The sequence below is a fragment of the Adelges cooleyi genome, unplaced genomic scaffold (genome assembly GCF_023614345.1).
Source record: "Adelges cooleyi isolate 19-005CV unplaced genomic scaffold, UGA_ACOO_1.1 ACOO_flye_CR_arks_rails_tigmint_CR_PRNA_529, whole genome shotgun sequence".
In the NCBI taxonomy this organism is placed as follows: Eukaryota; Metazoa; Arthropoda; class Insecta; order Hemiptera; family Adelgidae; genus Adelges; species Adelges cooleyi.
The window spans coordinates 28,159-46,435 of record NW_026096218.1 but is presented as its reverse complement, the minus strand read 5'-3'; the positions used below and the strand labels follow the sequence as shown (position 1 = coordinate 46,435).

The 18,277-nt window shown below is 30.2% G+C and overlaps 1 protein-coding gene and 1 long non-coding RNA gene across 3 annotated transcripts; one reads left to right on the top strand and one right to left on the bottom strand.

Annotated features, from left to right (window-relative positions):
• Positions 1–125: 125 nt before the first annotated feature.
• LOC126842497 (uncharacterized) lies at positions 126–5,257 on the bottom strand. 2 transcript variants are annotated; one of them, XR_007686345.1, is made up of 8 exons: positions 5,105–5,257; positions 3,836–4,037; positions 3,474–3,738; positions 2,833–2,909; positions 2,706–2,763; positions 2,444–2,637; positions 912–949; positions 126–382 (listed from the first exon to the last, which is right to left on the bottom strand). It is a non-coding gene; the product is annotated as an uncharacterized LOC126842497 (long non-coding RNA). The 2 variants fall into 2 exon arrangements; XR_007686346.1 differs by having other exon boundaries at positions 3,474–3,709.
• Positions 5,258–5,331: 74 nt separating this feature from the next.
• Positions 5,332–8,372, top strand: LOC126842496 (ATP synthase subunit e, mitochondrial-like). The gene is made up of 3 exons (XM_050579510.1): positions 5,332–5,521; positions 7,803–7,959; positions 8,034–8,372. The coding sequence occupies exons 1-3, from the start codon at positions 5,474–5,476 to the stop codon at positions 8,081–8,083; spliced, it is 255 nt and encodes an 84-aa protein (XP_050435467.1). The 5' UTR covers positions 5,332–5,473; the 3' UTR covers positions 8,084–8,372.
• The last annotated feature ends 9,905 nt before the right edge of the window (positions 8,373–18,277 follow it).

Genomic DNA, 18,277 nt, shown 5'->3' with positions numbered 1-18,277 from the left:
AAAAGAAAACACATTTAATTCCGGTACACAATCAATCTATACTATAAAGCAAGGTGCTGCATTATCCACATTTTATTTTATAAATTAACAGCTAATATTTAATAAAAAAAAAAACAAAAACCAATTATACAAGCCAAAACATAGGAAAATAAACATTAACACGGTTAACTAATGCCGGAACTTGTCTCATCCTCCCAATCTTCTTTTATTCTGAAGACCGCGTCAACAACCACCTCCCATATATCCCACACTCAACACCATGCTTCCTTCTAAGGTGCTGATGTATTTTTTTTTGCCAGAATTGTATGGTCCGCGTTTAAAGGACAATTTATACACACCTTTTTGGAATAATTTGGTGTTTTGGTTTGTGACATTTTGAAAACTATGAAGAACATTTTTTTGATTGTATATTTATATGAAAGTTTACAATTAAGTTACAAATAGGTAGCACAAAAAAAAAAAAAAAACAATGTTTATTACAAATTTATATAGGTATGTTTTAATAATCAACAAACTTAAGTACTTAATAATTACTTCTCTTAAATTATTTATTGTAATATGTCTTAACATTTACTATATAAAAAAAACCCAAACCTTCTAAATATACATTAAAATTAAAAAAAAAACTAATAATTAATATTTTTTTATCATTTTTTTTAAAAATATTTCTTCAATAGTTTTAATAATAGTTTTAAACATTCTATATATTTTATTATCTGGTTCATGTTTTTTTATATATCTCCATATTTTTTTTTATAATCGCTTTTTTTTTGTTCGCCTAATTCTATTAGTATTTTTTTTTTTTTTTAATTTTTAAATAATCGAGCTCTCTCGTGGTCTGTTAAACAAAATGTGCCGTTCGGATGTGCCATAAAATGTGAGTAAAAAACTACAGTCAATATAATACTTACAGTGGCAGTGACGAAGTTAGAACTGAAGTACAGCGATACTATAAAAAAAAAAAAAAAATATATACTAGTATATAATAATAATTAACTTAAAAAATTTGGCTTAAGATTACTGTATAAAGTTAACGTTCAAGTTATTAAGTGACATATACAAGCTGTCATACAGTTGGGCTAAAATGGGATAAAGTTTGTGATTAGCAAATCTTTGGTTTTACCGAATATTCGTTGACATTCTTCAACGAATATAGGATAGTCGATAAGTTTATCAAGAGGTCGAATAAACCACCTCTTATGGATGATTGGGTGTCCTGTTAAATGGAATATCTCGTATCGGTCCAGAGAATTAGATATGGAGACTAAGAGAGTCTCTTCTGGGTTCAAGTTCATGAACTCAGAATCGACGATGACGAAGTTTCTATAAAACAAGTTTATTTGTTAGTTTATTGAAAAAGTCATTGAAAAAGGTGGTTTAAAAATGTATTAATCCAAGAAGATATGTGAATTATTATTCAATGTTAGTACTAGTTGTCAATAAAAAGAAACATAGTAATGACAAGAAGAAAATGTAATTGAATATAAACATTTACTACTAAAACAAGGTTGTTTTGCAATCTGAAAATTTGTTTAATAATTAAACAATAAAATGTAAAAACGTCGTTATCATTACATTAGGGTGTAAAAAAATAAATTAAACTAATAAAAGTTTAACTTAGTTGTATGCATGTTAAGTGGTCTAGTTAAAACAATGCATACGTATATATTTAAACATAATTATGTTATGTTAATATATTGAGGACACATCATACCTCAATTGTTGTGATAATTAAAATGTTAAGAAATTAATTAAATGAGTTAATAATGTATTATAAGAATATAAATGATTTAATTGTAATAAAAAACATTTTTATTTTCATTTCCATTCAAAAAAGCTGTTTTTATGTTTTTATGGAGCTGTGTCTAACTCTTGAAACAATAAGGCTTCGCATAAAGGTTTTATTGAGGTTAGATGTAATGGATATATTTCTGGACATAATCTAAATTCGTTAGTCAGTTGACATTCTACTTGATCGATTCTTTCAAAAGTTAAATATAATTTTCGCGAGGTTGTCATAACTATGTAATGGAATTTAGGCTTGATAAAAGCACAATTATGGTTAATACAGACAGGATGAGGTTTTATATGAAAAACATCTAAAGTTTCATCATACGCCAAAGAAAATACTATTTTTAGTACAAATCGGTCGTTAGAATAATATAAAGCTAGTTTAGATACTATCTTAATATTTTGTAGTGATAAAGCATAAGGCGATTCGGTGTTTGGATCGAATTTGTATGTAATGGACTTAAGTCGATCCAGGATTGACTCATTATCAATCAGACTAGGGCGTATATATAATCTATCCTTGCACTTTGAAGTATTTCGAAAAGTGTGTTTGTTTCTAGTGAAAACTTTTAAAAAAAAATTGTTTTATTGATATAAACCATTGCTGTACATTTCAATATAAATTACAAAGTTAACTTTGTGATTAATTTACCTCATTAACCCTTTCGATCGGTGTCATCATCACTATCGATGTCGTCATCGTCGGTACTACAACTTTCAGACTCTTCATCCGTTAGAGTAATTATGGTGATTCGCAGCTCTCCGCGTCGCTATCAGTTAGTTCCGTCAGATCCACCACACTCGACGTGGTTGACGATCCGCTCTCCTCTGAAGTCATCGTTAGATCTGGTGATAATGTAATTGGTCAACTTAGTTTTATACACTCTCACTCGCACCAAGGTTGATGTACTTACCCTCTACGTCGTCGTCGGCTAACGAGTATACCCTCTCTAATCACATTTTTTTTTATAGCTGTTATTTTATTTATACGTATAGTTCTATTAGTATTATATTTTTTATTTAAGTTTTTAAATAAGCTACCTTTTGTCTCTTTCGCGGTCTTACAGTGGCAGGTGGCTAGAACTGAAGTAGAATAGACTGAGTATACTACAACGATACTATTAAAAAAAAAAAAAAAAAATTATATAAAATAATACTAGTATATAATAATAATTAACTTAAAAATTTGGCTTAAGATTAATTAAACAGACATGACTTGGTATCATAAAGTATGTTACTTTATGTTAAGTTACAAAAGTTAACAATTTAAGTATTTGGATAGTTGGGTTTTTCATCAAGTAAATACATACATTTCAGTGGTATTCAAACTTTTTCATTCCACAGGCTCCTTTGTGTCTTTACAATATTTTAACGGCTATCAAATTATTAATTTGCACTATGGTGTATGTAAATCGATAACCTACATGCTCCCTTAACCTATTCACGCAACGCTCTTGCGAGATGCACACACAATTTGAACACCTCAGACATATTATTCAATTGGGACTCAAAAAAAAATATCAAACGTAAAATTATCAGCCTAATATGTCGCAAAAGAGTTGGTGGTATCTGTATAAAAATGAGAACTACTATTTAAGTCTTAGGACGAACATCATAAGGCTGCATACTGTTATTTAATAACAAAATGTAATTCAAATATTTAACTATAAAAATCACATTACTTACATACATCTCTGTCAATCGTTTCCTGATAGGTATGGTTTGTCAGAAAACTTTTGAATGATTTTGCAATATGATTCTCGGTACTGCTTTTTTCACTAAGGCTTCAAAAAATTCCTCTTTTACGTCATTGTTTTTTTTTCTACTTTGATCATGGCCCCGTGGTATCGTCCTCCTCAGTCGGAATGTGGTCGCTGTCTTTTTAGTGGGCAAGAGCAGTCTTTGTCCATCTCGCTATCTAATTCCAAATTGTTTAATTCCGGATCACTAATTATACATATATATATATATATATATATATATATATATATATATATTATTTACAAATTATTGATTTGATATAATATATTAGTTAGTGGGTTACTCGAGTCTTTGGAAACAGTATTCCCTTTCATCCCTCGACGAATATCCTCGCCTCCTCCTCCTCATCTAACTCCCAGTAAAATTATCCAGACCGTATTGCTTCGTTACCATTGTAGTATGCCATTGTAGTAGTGTCTCGGTGTCTCAGTTATAAAAGTCTATTTTAACTTTTGTTTTTGGTTAATTTATCACTTGTACCTACTCTAACAGACAAAGCATATTTTCAAAAATTAGTACAAAAATTAACGATTTTATAATTACAGTCTGGGTCTAATCACATTTAAATAAAACGTGAGTGGAAGCAGACTTTTTTTTTTTGCAAAATAGAGCAAAACAATTTTCCACAAGAAATTCAAAAACTTAGAAGCTGTTCTACACTTAATCCGTAATAGATGATCATGATTACAATTTTTGGCATTTGAATTAGTTGTTATAATCAGTAAAAAAAAAAAATCGAAATTCGTTAAAAAATAAAATATTACACTACCTAACTTTACTAAATAATACAAACATAGAAGTTATTGTTTTTCTAAACAATATGAAATACTATTTTCCTCCTGAGAGTGTCAAACTGATGACAGTGAGCGTCAAACACACTGCTGCTTTACCCACAACCAAGGCCGTTCCAAGGGGGCAAGTGCCCTAGGGGGCCAAAAAAATATGAATATATACTTATGTTACTGATTACACTTATTTCAGTTAGCCAACCGAGACAAATTTTATTTCTATTCGCCAATACAATACGGGCGTTAGTAGTAACATTTACAACGAAAATATTACTACTAACACCCGTACCGTGTCAGCGTACATAACTAATACTTGTCTCAGTTGGTTAAATGTTGAATGTTACTTGACTTTTGCCATCTCATCGATTGTTATTATATTCTTCTTTGTAATATATAAAACAGAGAAAATGATTAGATTGGTCAGGTAAAAAAATTACAGATAGTAAAAAGAAAAACTATAAAACAATTTTAACAGTACACGCCATATCAATAATATATACTATTCACACTAAATGTAAATAGAACTCACAATTAACAACAAAAAAAAAACGCAGTCGAAACCTTTACGTAACTTCTCATCAACTATCGTCCCTACGATCACCGATGGCACTTCTAACTCTACAACTTATTAAGTCAACAACGAATGTATGAAAATAATTTAAATATTAAAAAAATTTAATGCCCAAGTCGTAAACTGTAGAATACTCTAATTGATTTTTTTAAATAAATAAATAGAACCATTATGTTACTCGGTAGGTACTTACTATTACACCTCTGTTGGCAAATCTCACTCTACAACTCAAATCACCCATAGAAACGAATGTAAGAAAAATACTTTAATTATTGTTTATGAATGAATTAAGTAAAATGTAGAATAAAAATTAATTTACATATAATATAAGACCGTGAGGCATACACATACACTATTATCACAATAAATAATTTCATATTTTATTTTGCGCCAATATCACAGATTAGATAAAACCTTTTATCAATTCTGTGGTAGGATTGCAATTTGGAATACTGCAATTTATTCGGTTTTGTCTTTACTATCTCCAATAATAATAATAATTTGGTTTCTTTAAACTTTTCCAATTACGTTTTCAACTATAGAATAATATAAGACCTTCATCATGGTGAGAGATTTTAAAGCCCCGGTTAACGTTTCGCCTTTAATCAGAGTAAGTTAATAAATTCTATTGTTATTGAAACTCACACAAATAGGTGTATTGTGACTTGCGATACATCCGATTAGTTGTTTTATAATATTACATTTACCAGTTGACAGGGTTTATATTTTGTGCTTTATAATAATGTGTTGTTGAAATAAACTTGCCAAATGTTTAAACTATGTTGCGACGCTTTGTTGTTGTCGTTCAAAATTTCCGTTCGTAATCATTTTTATAATGATAAGCTTATAATTTAATTAATAGGTACTCGCATAAATATGCACCCGATCATAATATTATATTTCTAAATTTATTCGATAGCTTTATGTAATATAAATGCAAATGGAATTGTTGTATGAAATTAACTCGAATAATTAAAATAATATAGTAATAGAAAAACATACTAGGTATAAATATTTATATTTATACCTGTGTATAATGTCTATTAAAACTTATTTTAAAGTATATTGTAACATAATAGTTTGTATAGTTATTATATTTGAAAACTTTTTTATTTATAAATAATAATCGCTTTAAATGTCATATGAAGGTCGTTGGCCTGCTCAATAGGTAGACAAAAGTATAACGTTTCAATTATATCAAGGAGCGGAGAATGTTTTTATTACTGTGTGAGGACTTAGAATGACGTTTTAATCGCTGAATTGATTTCTTGATTTATTTAATGTAGGTAAAATATATTTTTAGGATATTCTATTGCCTTATCAATATTTGGGATGTATGAATAATTTTCTTAGACTTTTGACTACCTCATCTCTTCTATAATCTGTTCCTACTTCTGTGCTTACTTCATCTTGTTTGGCTTATAATTTTTGAATACCCAAATTTTTAATTTGTGGGCTTACCTTAAACTTTTTTAAATGTATTAAATAGTATAATATTTTGGCTTGTAAATTGTGCATTATCACTATTGTTATCAAAACTACTCTTTAGTTTTGTTTTTAGTATAATTCTCTACCGAGGTACCCAAAAAACAAGGAATGGTCGGATCTAACAATTTGGTATTTTACCGAATTTCTAGGTCCCGAAATGCCTTTAACCAAACTTTGTGATTGACTTTATTTTTTAATCTATGACGCTTAGTAGTTAAAAACTAATAATTAGTAGCATAGTGTGGCAAAGTGGTCACCTCAGTTGTCACTTGGCACTTGAGGTTAAGCTTAGTCTGTTGCTGCTTGATCCTGGATAGTTGACCACTAAGGGTTTTAAGCGACAGCCCAAGTCATGTCCTTACTGCACGTTTTCTCTTTACCTACACAAACCTAAAAGTTTGCACTTGAAATTTATACTCAAAAATTAGAAACATCTGAAAGCAAAAAAATGTTGTCATTGTTTTAGGGTTTTTAATTATATTCCAATATTTTCTATTGAAACGACATTATTTACAAACTAGTTTGCCGCTTACAAAGTGCCAATGACTCGACCGCGTTATGATAAAAATCATCAGTTTATTTTATTTTATCTTTGATGTGAGCTGAGAAGGTATTTGCTATGACGTTTTGTTTTTATTATTGTGTCTGGAACAATAGGAATAACGTTATAATTTTGTTTTCCCCGAGAATATTATAACGAATAACGTTTTTAAATTATTTTCTCCGAGAAATTGATAACATTTTAAATAACATAGATAGATGTGTGAATAAATAGATATGCATTGTGTATGTCAGTGTATATGATACATATTGTATAATATATTTACAATACACGGTTTTTAATTGTTCAATATAGCTAATTGCAAAAGTATTTTTATTAATATAAATAAACTCGTTGATGAGCAATTTACATTTTTAGAAGGGGAAATAGCGTTGATTAAGAGTTTGTGCAGATAAAACCAACATAAAATATGATCAGTTCCACAAAGAGTTAACAAGAACAATCATTATTATTACATTATCCATATTTTGTCATTACAAACTACACTGAGTTTGTCTATAGTTATAAATAATTTCAATTGGAGAAGAAGAGTGGTTTACTGTTACATGTAGATAAAATTAGCATACATTTTATCACATAAAATGTGGTCAGCTTAAAAGTTTTATTTCAATTATTTAAGTACACTGTCCTGCAAATTTGTTTTATTATATTCTAACTAGGAAAATAAGTAATGAATAATTAAAAAAATCCTTTATTAAGAAAATTAATTAACGAAACCCTGTTAATTACTATTATAGTATTATACTTTTATGCTTTTACTATTGGCTTATATGAACTATTATTAAACTAGGCAGTTAAAAATTTGAATTATGGAAATTAATTTAATCGTTGTATTGTTTAGTTTGGCCGTTACAGCATGCTGATATTGGGTATTGGTTACGGAATCACTAGACACAGTTTCTTGCAAAGAAGCGAAGACAAAACCAGAGAGGAACGTCATAAGAAAAAGGCAGAAAGAGAAGCAAAACTAGCAATAGAAAAGGCAAAGTTTGCTGAAGGTAAATAATTAATAAAAAATTACTATTTCTTACTGTGTGTGTACATTTTTTAATTGAAACGTTTCATCTTTCAGAGGAGATGAAAGGTTTGGACGCCATCATGAACCCGGTCAAAGAATCGTAGATTTGAAAACGACATTTTTACAAAAATCCAAAAATATTTCTTCTTATATTTGTTTATACCTTTGATACCTTCAACGAAAAGAGTGTGTTTAGTTGTCCTACGTAGAATTCTCATTAAAAATCAAATTTTGTTTTATAGAATCCAATGAAAACGTGTAAACTATTTAATTATTGTATTGTAAACTGGTTTATACATTATTATAAAGAGTGTGTTCAGTTGTCCTACGTAGAATAATTATTCAAAATCAGTTGTGTTTTATAGAATCCAATAAAACTTGTAAACTATTTAATTATTGTATAGTAAATTGTCGTTAGTCACTTTGCTTATTGTAAAGAAGCTAAGAAGGGGTTATTATAATTAATTGATAATTTTTTCATTATAATTACTCTCTTCAGTTTTTATTGTAATAAATTTTTCAACATATTAAAATAAAAAAACAGAAAATACAATGTAACTTTTACTAAAAAGTTTCTATTCGTATCACACATTCAAAATAATTCAAGATAATATAATATGTACATTTTTTCAAGCTTAATATTTTACATTGAGAAACGACTTTAGCCTTAATTTTTTTAAACAAAATTTGATTGAGGAGTTTTCTGCAAAGAATGAGTTACGCGTTGCTCGACAAACGATTTTTCTTCAAAATATTCAAAGCTGATAACAATTTTTAACATTTGTAGATTTTTTTTTAAATTTCTTCTTAAGGTTTATTCCTTGAAGAGAGATTTCTTCCCTTTTTGTGATTTTCACAATACTCAAATCTTAATCTTGATCTCTGAAAGAAACAATAGGTATTGCCACTTAAATAGGAGCAATTTGAAATTACAACAAAATAGAAAACAATGTGTTTTTTATTCAATAATAATGTGTATTGGCAGTTGATTTTTGTTTTTTAAATTAAAACGAACATCTACTTGTTGACACTATGATGAAGTTTTTAACAAGTCCCCTTTTTGCCGCAAAATAATTTTGTATTCACGTTTGGCTCTCAAATGATCAAAATGATGAACACAAATACTTAACAATATTTTATTTATACACTATATTCTTAATAATATACTATAAGTAATTAAAATAGGTATGTATATATATTTTTTTATAGTGTGATCAACCCTAAGGTTAGTTTTGCAGTTTCTCCACTCATTTCTATTACCAGCTAGCTTCTTTGCTATACATAATACATATTGAATAATATTGCTGACAGTGGACACCCTTGTTATACAGCGTTTTTAATTTTGGCAGTTGCGGACTTGTCTGACACTCGTTTTACAGCTGATTGTTTTTCAAATTTTTCTTCTAGCGTTTCAAAATGTTCTTTCCAACGAACTGTGTCAAATGCTTTTCTAAGTCAATAAATAAAAATATATCTTTGTTAAATTCTACCTGCTTTTTGATTAATGTTCTTCAGAGTCCAAGATAGCTTATCCAGTTCCATTGTTTCTTCTAAATCCAAATTGATTACTTCATTACTCAACTGCCTTTCAATTTTATGCTCTATTCGGTTATCTATAATTTTTACGAGGATTTTAGCTGAGTGTATCATTTGACTCAAGGTTCTTTATTCGTTTCATTTATTATATATCTATATAGCATCTATGTTGCACCTATATGGTTTCCATCTTCTAGCAATGTCTTCGATGACCATAAGTAGATTTCCATTTGTGTCTCTTATTTTGATGTCAGTTTTTGTTTGTCCACTGACAACTTTCTTTATTGTGTTGAACGCTTGGTCCATTTTGTTTCCTTTTATTAATAGATCTACATCCTGAAATTTATCTTCCAGTCATTTCTCCCTTGCTTCTTTTGTTTTTAAGTTTTCTTTATATTTTCTTATTTCCTGATTATCTTTGGAATTTTTGTACCTACTTTCTCCAATATCTTTTAGAATCTTATCATCTACCCATGGTTTTTTATTTTAATTGTAATTTCGTTTACTTGTTCATACCTATTTTAAAATATGATTAATAGCTCAAAACCACCTTTATTGAAGATTATGCTAATATTTTGATTAGGGTTAGAGTGGGGGAGGTGCATTAATACCACTATGTTTTTAGTGCCTAACCATGATGAACACGGATAGGCATAGATACTTCGAAGAGAACTAATTAGTGAATAAATAGATAAACAATTCAATAAAAATTAGAACATTTACTTTATCAAGCAAAAATCTCAAACCTCTCCCCATTCCACATTTGTGTTCTTCATTAGATCTAAAGCCAAAGTAAATGTAATTGAACAAATGATCATTATACCGGGTGATTTTTATCGGGGACGATATTGTTTAGAGGTTGTAAATGTTTATCGGTAGTACTAGGTTTAAAAAATATTCTACACAAATTTGGAATTAATACGACTATTTTTAAAAAAGTTAAGGTAACCGTAAATTTACGTTAAAAAATATGTCGACTTTTTAAGTGTTTGTCGCGGTTTTATAGGAGAAAGGATGAATTTTATAAACTGATGGTCTAATTAAGTATCTTACAGGATAGATTTCTGACCAATAAAGTAAAATTTTACTGTACATTATTCTATAATACAAATTCATATTTTATTTAGACGCTTTAACTCTAAATGGCTACTCGACAGTGTGTCCTTTTGTGCTTTTTAAGATTATCAGATTGTGAAAAGAACACAAAGCATATCTCGCACTGAAATGGCTTCTCGCCAGTGTGAATCCGTTTGTGTCTTATAAGATTACCAGAGTGTGAAAATGTTTTCAAGCATACGTCGCACTGATAAGGCCTTTCACCAGTGTGTGTACGTTTGTGGCTTTTAAGAATACTATGACGAGCAAATGTCCTTAGGCACATTTCACACTGAAAAGGCTTCTCGCCAGTGTGGGTCCTTTTGTGTCGTATAAGACCATTAGATTCTGAAAAGGTTTTCACGCAGTCTTCGCATTGAAAAGGCCTATCTCCAGTGTGTGTCCTTTTGTGCTTTTCAAGATGTCCAGATTGTGAAAAGGACACCAAGCATACCTCGCACTGAAATGGCTTTTCACCAGTGTGAATCCTTTTGTGTTCTGTTAGATTACCAGAGTGTGAAAATGTTTTCAAGCATATTTCGCACTGAAAAGGCCTCTCTCCAGTGTGAGTCCTTTTGTGCCTTTTAAGATTACAACGAAGAGCAAATGTTTTTAGGCACATTTCACACTGAAATGGCTTCTCGCCAGTGTGGATCCTTTTGTGCTTTTCAAGATTTCCAGATTCTGAAAAGGTATTTAAGCAATCTTCGCACTGAAAAGGCCTCTCTCCAGTGTGTGTCCTTTCGTGCGTTTTAAGATTACAAAGTAGAGCAAATGTTCTTAGGCATACTTCGCACTGAAAAGGCATCTCATTCAACTCTTCATTCGTTAGTGTAGATGGCTCTTCTCCAACGCAAGTTCGGTCGTATTTTACTGTATTGGTTGTAGAGCTAAAACAACATTATTTTCGTATTGAATTGTTTAAATATGTTAACAATATTATTGTACCCTTTGAATTACGAAATATAACAAAAGTAATATTTTTTGACTGGAACCTAACTTGAATACACTATTCCACGATGATAGGTAGTGTATTCATATTATGCCACCCAGATAAAAAAAAAAAAACATTGATTAACAGTACTTAATTTAATTAAGTTTTATCACATTTTAGTTCAAATTTAGAATGGCACTATGTATATAGAAATGTAGGTGATTATTGAATTAAATGTTTTAATATTCTAAATTTTGCTAGATTAGTATTGATGAATGTACCAAAAAATAATATAGATTATACAAATAAATTTACCCAGTAGACCAATCAAAACCATTCTCTTCTTCAGCTTCAATTTTAATTTTATCGACGCTTTGTTCTCCAACACTAGACGAAAAAAGTAAAAAAGTGATATGACGGTATTATTAACTTAAAAAGTCTTTCTAAGAAAGAAAAGTGTTACATTTAAAAAAAAACAAGCTCATTATCTTGATATTAATGTACTTATAAAACACATAAATATTTAAAAAAATTAACTCCTAAAAACAAAACTTTAAGTGATATCTCGTTATCACACTTAAGACGAAAAAATGTGCCTACCTATAAGAAATCGGGTCCACATCTTCTTCCTCCATGACTGCTAAGACTTGAATTTTTTCTATTTCTATCGTAGATTTGAAATAATAATCTTTATCGACTTGATCGACTTTCAATTGTACTACTGCCATGCTGTTTGATTTTCAAACGATTAAAATATAACTTATGTTAATAATTGAGGTTTTCCTACGACTCTTGGAATGTATTTGTATGGTGTAAGTAATTCCTAATATAATTTTTTGAAATTACTTGTCACATTGGTTGCCCGTCTTAGGTACAACGCTCGTGCATGCGAAGCTCTCGTCTTCGATCATTTTTATAAATGTTATAATACTTAGTTCATACAAAAATAATTCAAATACGGATAACAAAAATGTTTTTAATATAACCTAACGTTCAAAATACAAAACTACATATTTTATACGAGTACAAAACACAGCTATTAGTTGTCTTGGATAATTAATACAGTGTATAGTAGATATAAGTTAAAACCGTTTTATTTTACTATTTAAAAGCCAGTTGTTTTCGATATTCACAAAAACATTTAACTAGTAATATGTATAAACTAAATAGAAATACTGAGCCCCGAGCCCTTAGATCAAATGCTATTTATATTAACCCACAAGGTTGCACGCGTCTACACATACACGTGTGCTTACAAAAACAACTTTGTTTTTCTATAACATTTCCTGGTTAACAACTACGTATTTTTATTATACAGATAAACAACATATTTATATATTGTGAAATACTTCTTGATATATAGAATATTAATTATTATTCCAACACACCCCCTTAATTAATATTTTCTTAACACTATATTAATCTTCTGTGATCCTCTTCACGCCTATGATTGACCGTAACTTTTCAAGTCTGTCCTTGGCTAATGGCTTCGTGAAGATGTCAGCTAGTTGGTTTTCTGTTTCTTTGTACTGCAGTTCAAATACACCTTCTTCAAACTTCTCCCGAATGAAATGATAACGAACATCAATATGTTTTGATCCTTGTGAAAAACTGCATTCCTAATCAAACGAATAGTACTTTGATTATCTATATACAAAATAGGTTTATACAATCCCTTTTCATTAGTTAATTCAGTTAACAAATAAATGTCCCGAAGTAGATCTTCGTGTATGAATGTCGCCGGCATAATCCGAATCGCTGTAGACACTCAAAAATAAATTATCATCTGATTTATAACACAAACCATAATCTAAAGTATGTTTAACATAACGCATTATACGCTTGACCATTTGCCAGTGTGCATTTGTAGGTTTTGCAAGAAAACGACTTGCATAATTAACTGCAAACGCTAAATCCGGTCTTGTTACTTGTGACAGAAATAACAGTGACCCTACTGCTTGTCTATAAAAGTTATTACTTGGCTGTAATATCTGCGTATCTGTGTTATCGAATGACGTGTCTGTTCGAGATATGGGGACAGAAACTTCTTTAGCATTATTCATATTAAATCTTTCAATAATATTATTTGCATACTTGGCCTGATGAATGAATAATGAACCATCATTTTGTTTCTCTATTGACATACCTAGGAAATTATCTAAATCTCCTTGTGTGATTTGAAACTCTTGTTGTAAACTTGAAATGAGTTCTTGTGATTTTGCAATACTGTTTGAAGCAATTAAACCATCATCGACGAATATCGCTAAAATAACTATTTCATTATTATCATGATTTATATACACACATGGATCTGAATCAGTTGGATTAAGATTATATTTTTCTAGAAAATGTCTAAATCTAAAATTCCAATTTCTTGGTGATTGTTTTAATCCGTACAAAGACTTACGTAATCTACATACGAGCTTTTACCTGTGAGATTCAAAGTATAATTAGCGTATGATATACTTTCTGCCCATAATGATAAATCCATATTTCTGGAGTATAAAATTGATCGACCAGCCTCCACCAACGTACGATTTTCGCGTTCTGAAGAATTCTGTTGTGGTGTGTAGGCTATTGTTTTCTGATGACGGATTCCATACTTGTTTAATATTCCTAAAACCTGTTTATTAACAAACTCTCCGCCGTTGTCCGAACGTATTGCTATTATTTTATTACCTGTCTCATTTTTAAAACATTTAATAAACAATTCAAGTTTGTCTTTAACTTCATTTTTATGTTTTAAGAAATATACAGTTCTAAAGTGTGAAAAATCATCTTTAAAAACAAGATAATATTTTGACCCGCCTAGAGAATCTGTCTGGAAAGGTCCACAAAGATCAGTAAATATTAATTCTCCCACTTTTTGTGATTTGTCCGTACGACTTTGAAATGATTTTCTACTATGTTTACCCATAATACATGCCTCGCATGTGAAGTTATTGTCACTCTCCACCTTAATATTATGTTTAAGTAAACAACTTCTTACGTAACCAATGTTTTGATGTGCCATACGTTCGTGCCACAATGTTAATGAACCCGCTACTACGGCCGTTGCTTCTGGCTGCATATCGTTGACGAAACCCGTTTTGTTAATTGGCTGGTTCTGTATTCTAATATTAACATTATACAAGCCATTTTTGCGTACCGCTTCACAAATGATCTTGTTGTTTAGTAAGAATATACATTTTTTATTATCTGACATCATTTTCATGCCCTTGTCCAACGTAGAACCAACACTGAATAAATTATATTTTAGTTCAGGTACATAATAAACATTAGTCATAAAATTATTATACTGATTATTTCTAACATAACATATAATATTGATTTGACCAGAACCTTGCGCATATAAAATAGTGCCATCGCCTATTTTCACTTTAATTGGCGATTTAAATTGACTATAATGAACATACCAATTTTTATGTCCCGTCATATGATTAGTAGCACCAGAGTCTAGATACCAGTTATCCGATTCCTGTTCTGTGAATAACAGTTCACTGTAAAAAGCTTGTCCTATTTCACTTGATTGTGACGAATTTCCCTTGGCATCGTCTTGGTCCTTTTTATACTTCCTGCAGTCCCTTTTGAAATGACCGCCCTTTTTGCAATAAAAACAGGGTCCTATCTTTTTAGTACCCACATTTGGATTCCCAACTTTCCGTTCACCAAATTTTTCACTGCCTGTCTTTTTAGAAAATTTCTTCTGGAACTTTCTAACAGTTAAAGCATTATTTTCTTCTACAGATTCAACTACCGAACTACCTTGATTCATTCTCGACTCCTCAATAAGTAATCGAGATGTTAGTTCATTTAAATTCTTACTTTCTAGCTGCATTAAGTCCCATGCACTGTAAAAATGTTTATACTCCGATGGCAAGGTCATTAGAATTTTCGTCATAAGCATAGATTCTGTGACTGGTTGTCCCATCAAACTAAGTTGATTCTGTAGGTTTTGCAATTTGGTAATATGCGTCGACATATCGTCAGCTGAGTCCTTTACGTAACTGAAAAATGTATGTTGTATTAAATGTATACTCGCCTCGTTTTTCTGCTCATAGACAGCGAGTAATTTTGTCCACATTTCATACGATGTTTTACAGTTAATCAGGTATTGCATTGGACCGTTGTCAACCGATGTTACTATCAGTTTTTGGCATTTGGAGTCAGCACGTTGCCAATGTAATAGATTCTCTTTATATCTTTTCTGGGCGTCAGTTTCTTTGCTTGTTAGCACTGGTTTTGTATACTCTTCTGTAATTAAACTACCCAACTCATATGAAGTTAGTATTACCTTCATCTGAAATTTCCAAAGTGTCCAACCTTCAATATTGCATAGCTTGGCAATCTTTATTCATTCTTCCATATCAATAGATTACGTACTTGTATAGTACCCTTGAACGACTTTGATAAATGTATATCCAATATACACTTCGTCAGGTGCTGCTTAATTACTATAATTCACTTACTTGGTGATCTTCAAAAAAATTGTGTTCTTCAAATACTTGACTCTCGATGTCCGGTGTGCCTTTGACTGTATGTCTGAGTGTCTGAGCGCATAACCTGTTGTAATACTATACATAAATATAGTATCAGAGTGCGAGTAGTAGTAGTAGATGATAATCAAGTATTCAACACAAATAATGTTATTACAATAATAGATATATTATACATAGAATATATACAACACAGTGAAACAATAATACACTAGTAATATGTATAAACTGAATAGAAATACTGAGCCCCGAGCCCTTAGATCAAATGCTATTTATATTAACCTACAAGGTTGCACGCGTCTACACATACACGTGTGCTTACAAAAACAACTTTGTTTTTCTATAACATTTCCTGGTTAACAACTACGTATTTTTATTATACAGATAAACAACATATTTATATATTGTGAAATACTTCTTGATATATTGAATATTAATTATTATTCCAACAAATTATACATGGAACTACTTGGTATTAATTATACTTTTATTTGTACAAACAAGTAAAACTGAGTGTTACCGTTTTACAAATAGTCATGGTCATGACTGGCATAGTATTATGTCAATTTCTATCTATTTAGATCCACTTTATATTGACATGATCAGATGAATAATATGTCCACTTTAACACGAAAAAACCAATGACCTGCTCTATTGATACAGTGACTTAATTATTTACCAATCAGTTATATTTTTCGGGTTTTCTCGGTTCTTAGGATAAAGGAGTTGTTTTTTTTTACTTATAACCGACCCAGCCGCATACGATTTCATATCTTTTGAGGTGCTACAAAAAAAAAACAAATTCTGACAAATTCAATACCTCTCAACTATCGCATCGATGATGAAAAATAAATACACTGAAATTATTGTTGAGTTTAATGGTAAAATCGTTTTATTGTGTTCAATTAAATAATATTATATTACACTCGGATTATAATGAATTGAATTATTTTATTTTATTGTTGTAAATATTAATTATTATAGCCCAATTCCGGAAACACAGTGTTCGAAAACCATTTGATTTTTCCATCAAGTCGATTCTTAATAGCTTCTCGCGAATTTTCGAGAACCTCTTTGTGTGTGCTTTCGGACGGCACTACGCAAGACGTCTGACTGTATGTGTAGAGTTCGTTTTCAATTTTTAACAACTTGTCCAGGACAATTATTGACATTCGCTCAAGTAACTTATCGTCTAACATAAAAGTCTACTGCCTCGTAGAAATTTAGTATTTCAAGATAACTCTTGTAGAAGGTGAGGGTTTTCGTGAAGCGCACGTCCGAGGTCTGAGGGGATAACCGTTGAAAATATAAAAAGGCGGCTTTCATGCACACTATAACCGGACGGCTCTTTTTGACCGTTTGCACGAATGATTCGAGAAAGACAAATTTGCCTTTGGCGCTGCCCGAATCGAAGAATCGTGCTTGCTATAGCCTTGTTGTAACCGTTTTAGTATTTTATCGTAATAACGGCTCATCAAATCGTAGATTTTCCGATCAAAACCCATAGCATCACTGCTGTTTATGAATATTATAACAGATGGCAAAAACACATAGTAAAACCCTAGAAGCCTATTTTAAAGTTTAAACAAACTCAATAAACAAAAAAAATGACTATAGAGTATCCCAAATCACGATCACACACTCCGATTGTCTTGTATTTTCAGATTTGATCGAGAATAATTTCATGCTGATGTTAAGAGCTGACTTAGTACAAATGGAATGATGAATTAGTTATTAGAAATAACAACCAGTTAAAATTGTAGCACATCATTTATTTGACATCATTTATTGGTTTTATAATATTAATATAAGACTGTTAGGTTATTGTGCAAAATATGAAGATTATTCATAATAATTATAACATGTGAGGTCACAAAATTAAAATAATTACATGTTTATGATAACAAAACTCTTCATAGAATAAGAACACCAGAATTTACATAGCCCGATTGTAACACAATTTAACATTTTAATAAAATTAACAGATATTTAAATTTATAAAAAACAATATGCAATTAATTATCGACTATTTTTTCTAGAATAAAGAATAAATGACTTTATTACATCAAAATCAATACCTCTAAAATGAATACCTTTAAATGAATCTTCTACAAATCTCTTAAATAATAAAAAACTTAATTCACTCTCTAATATGTAAATATCATACTTTAAAGGATTAACCCTAGCATTTAACATCTTCAATCTTTCTTCTATATAATTTTCGGTGAACTTATTTT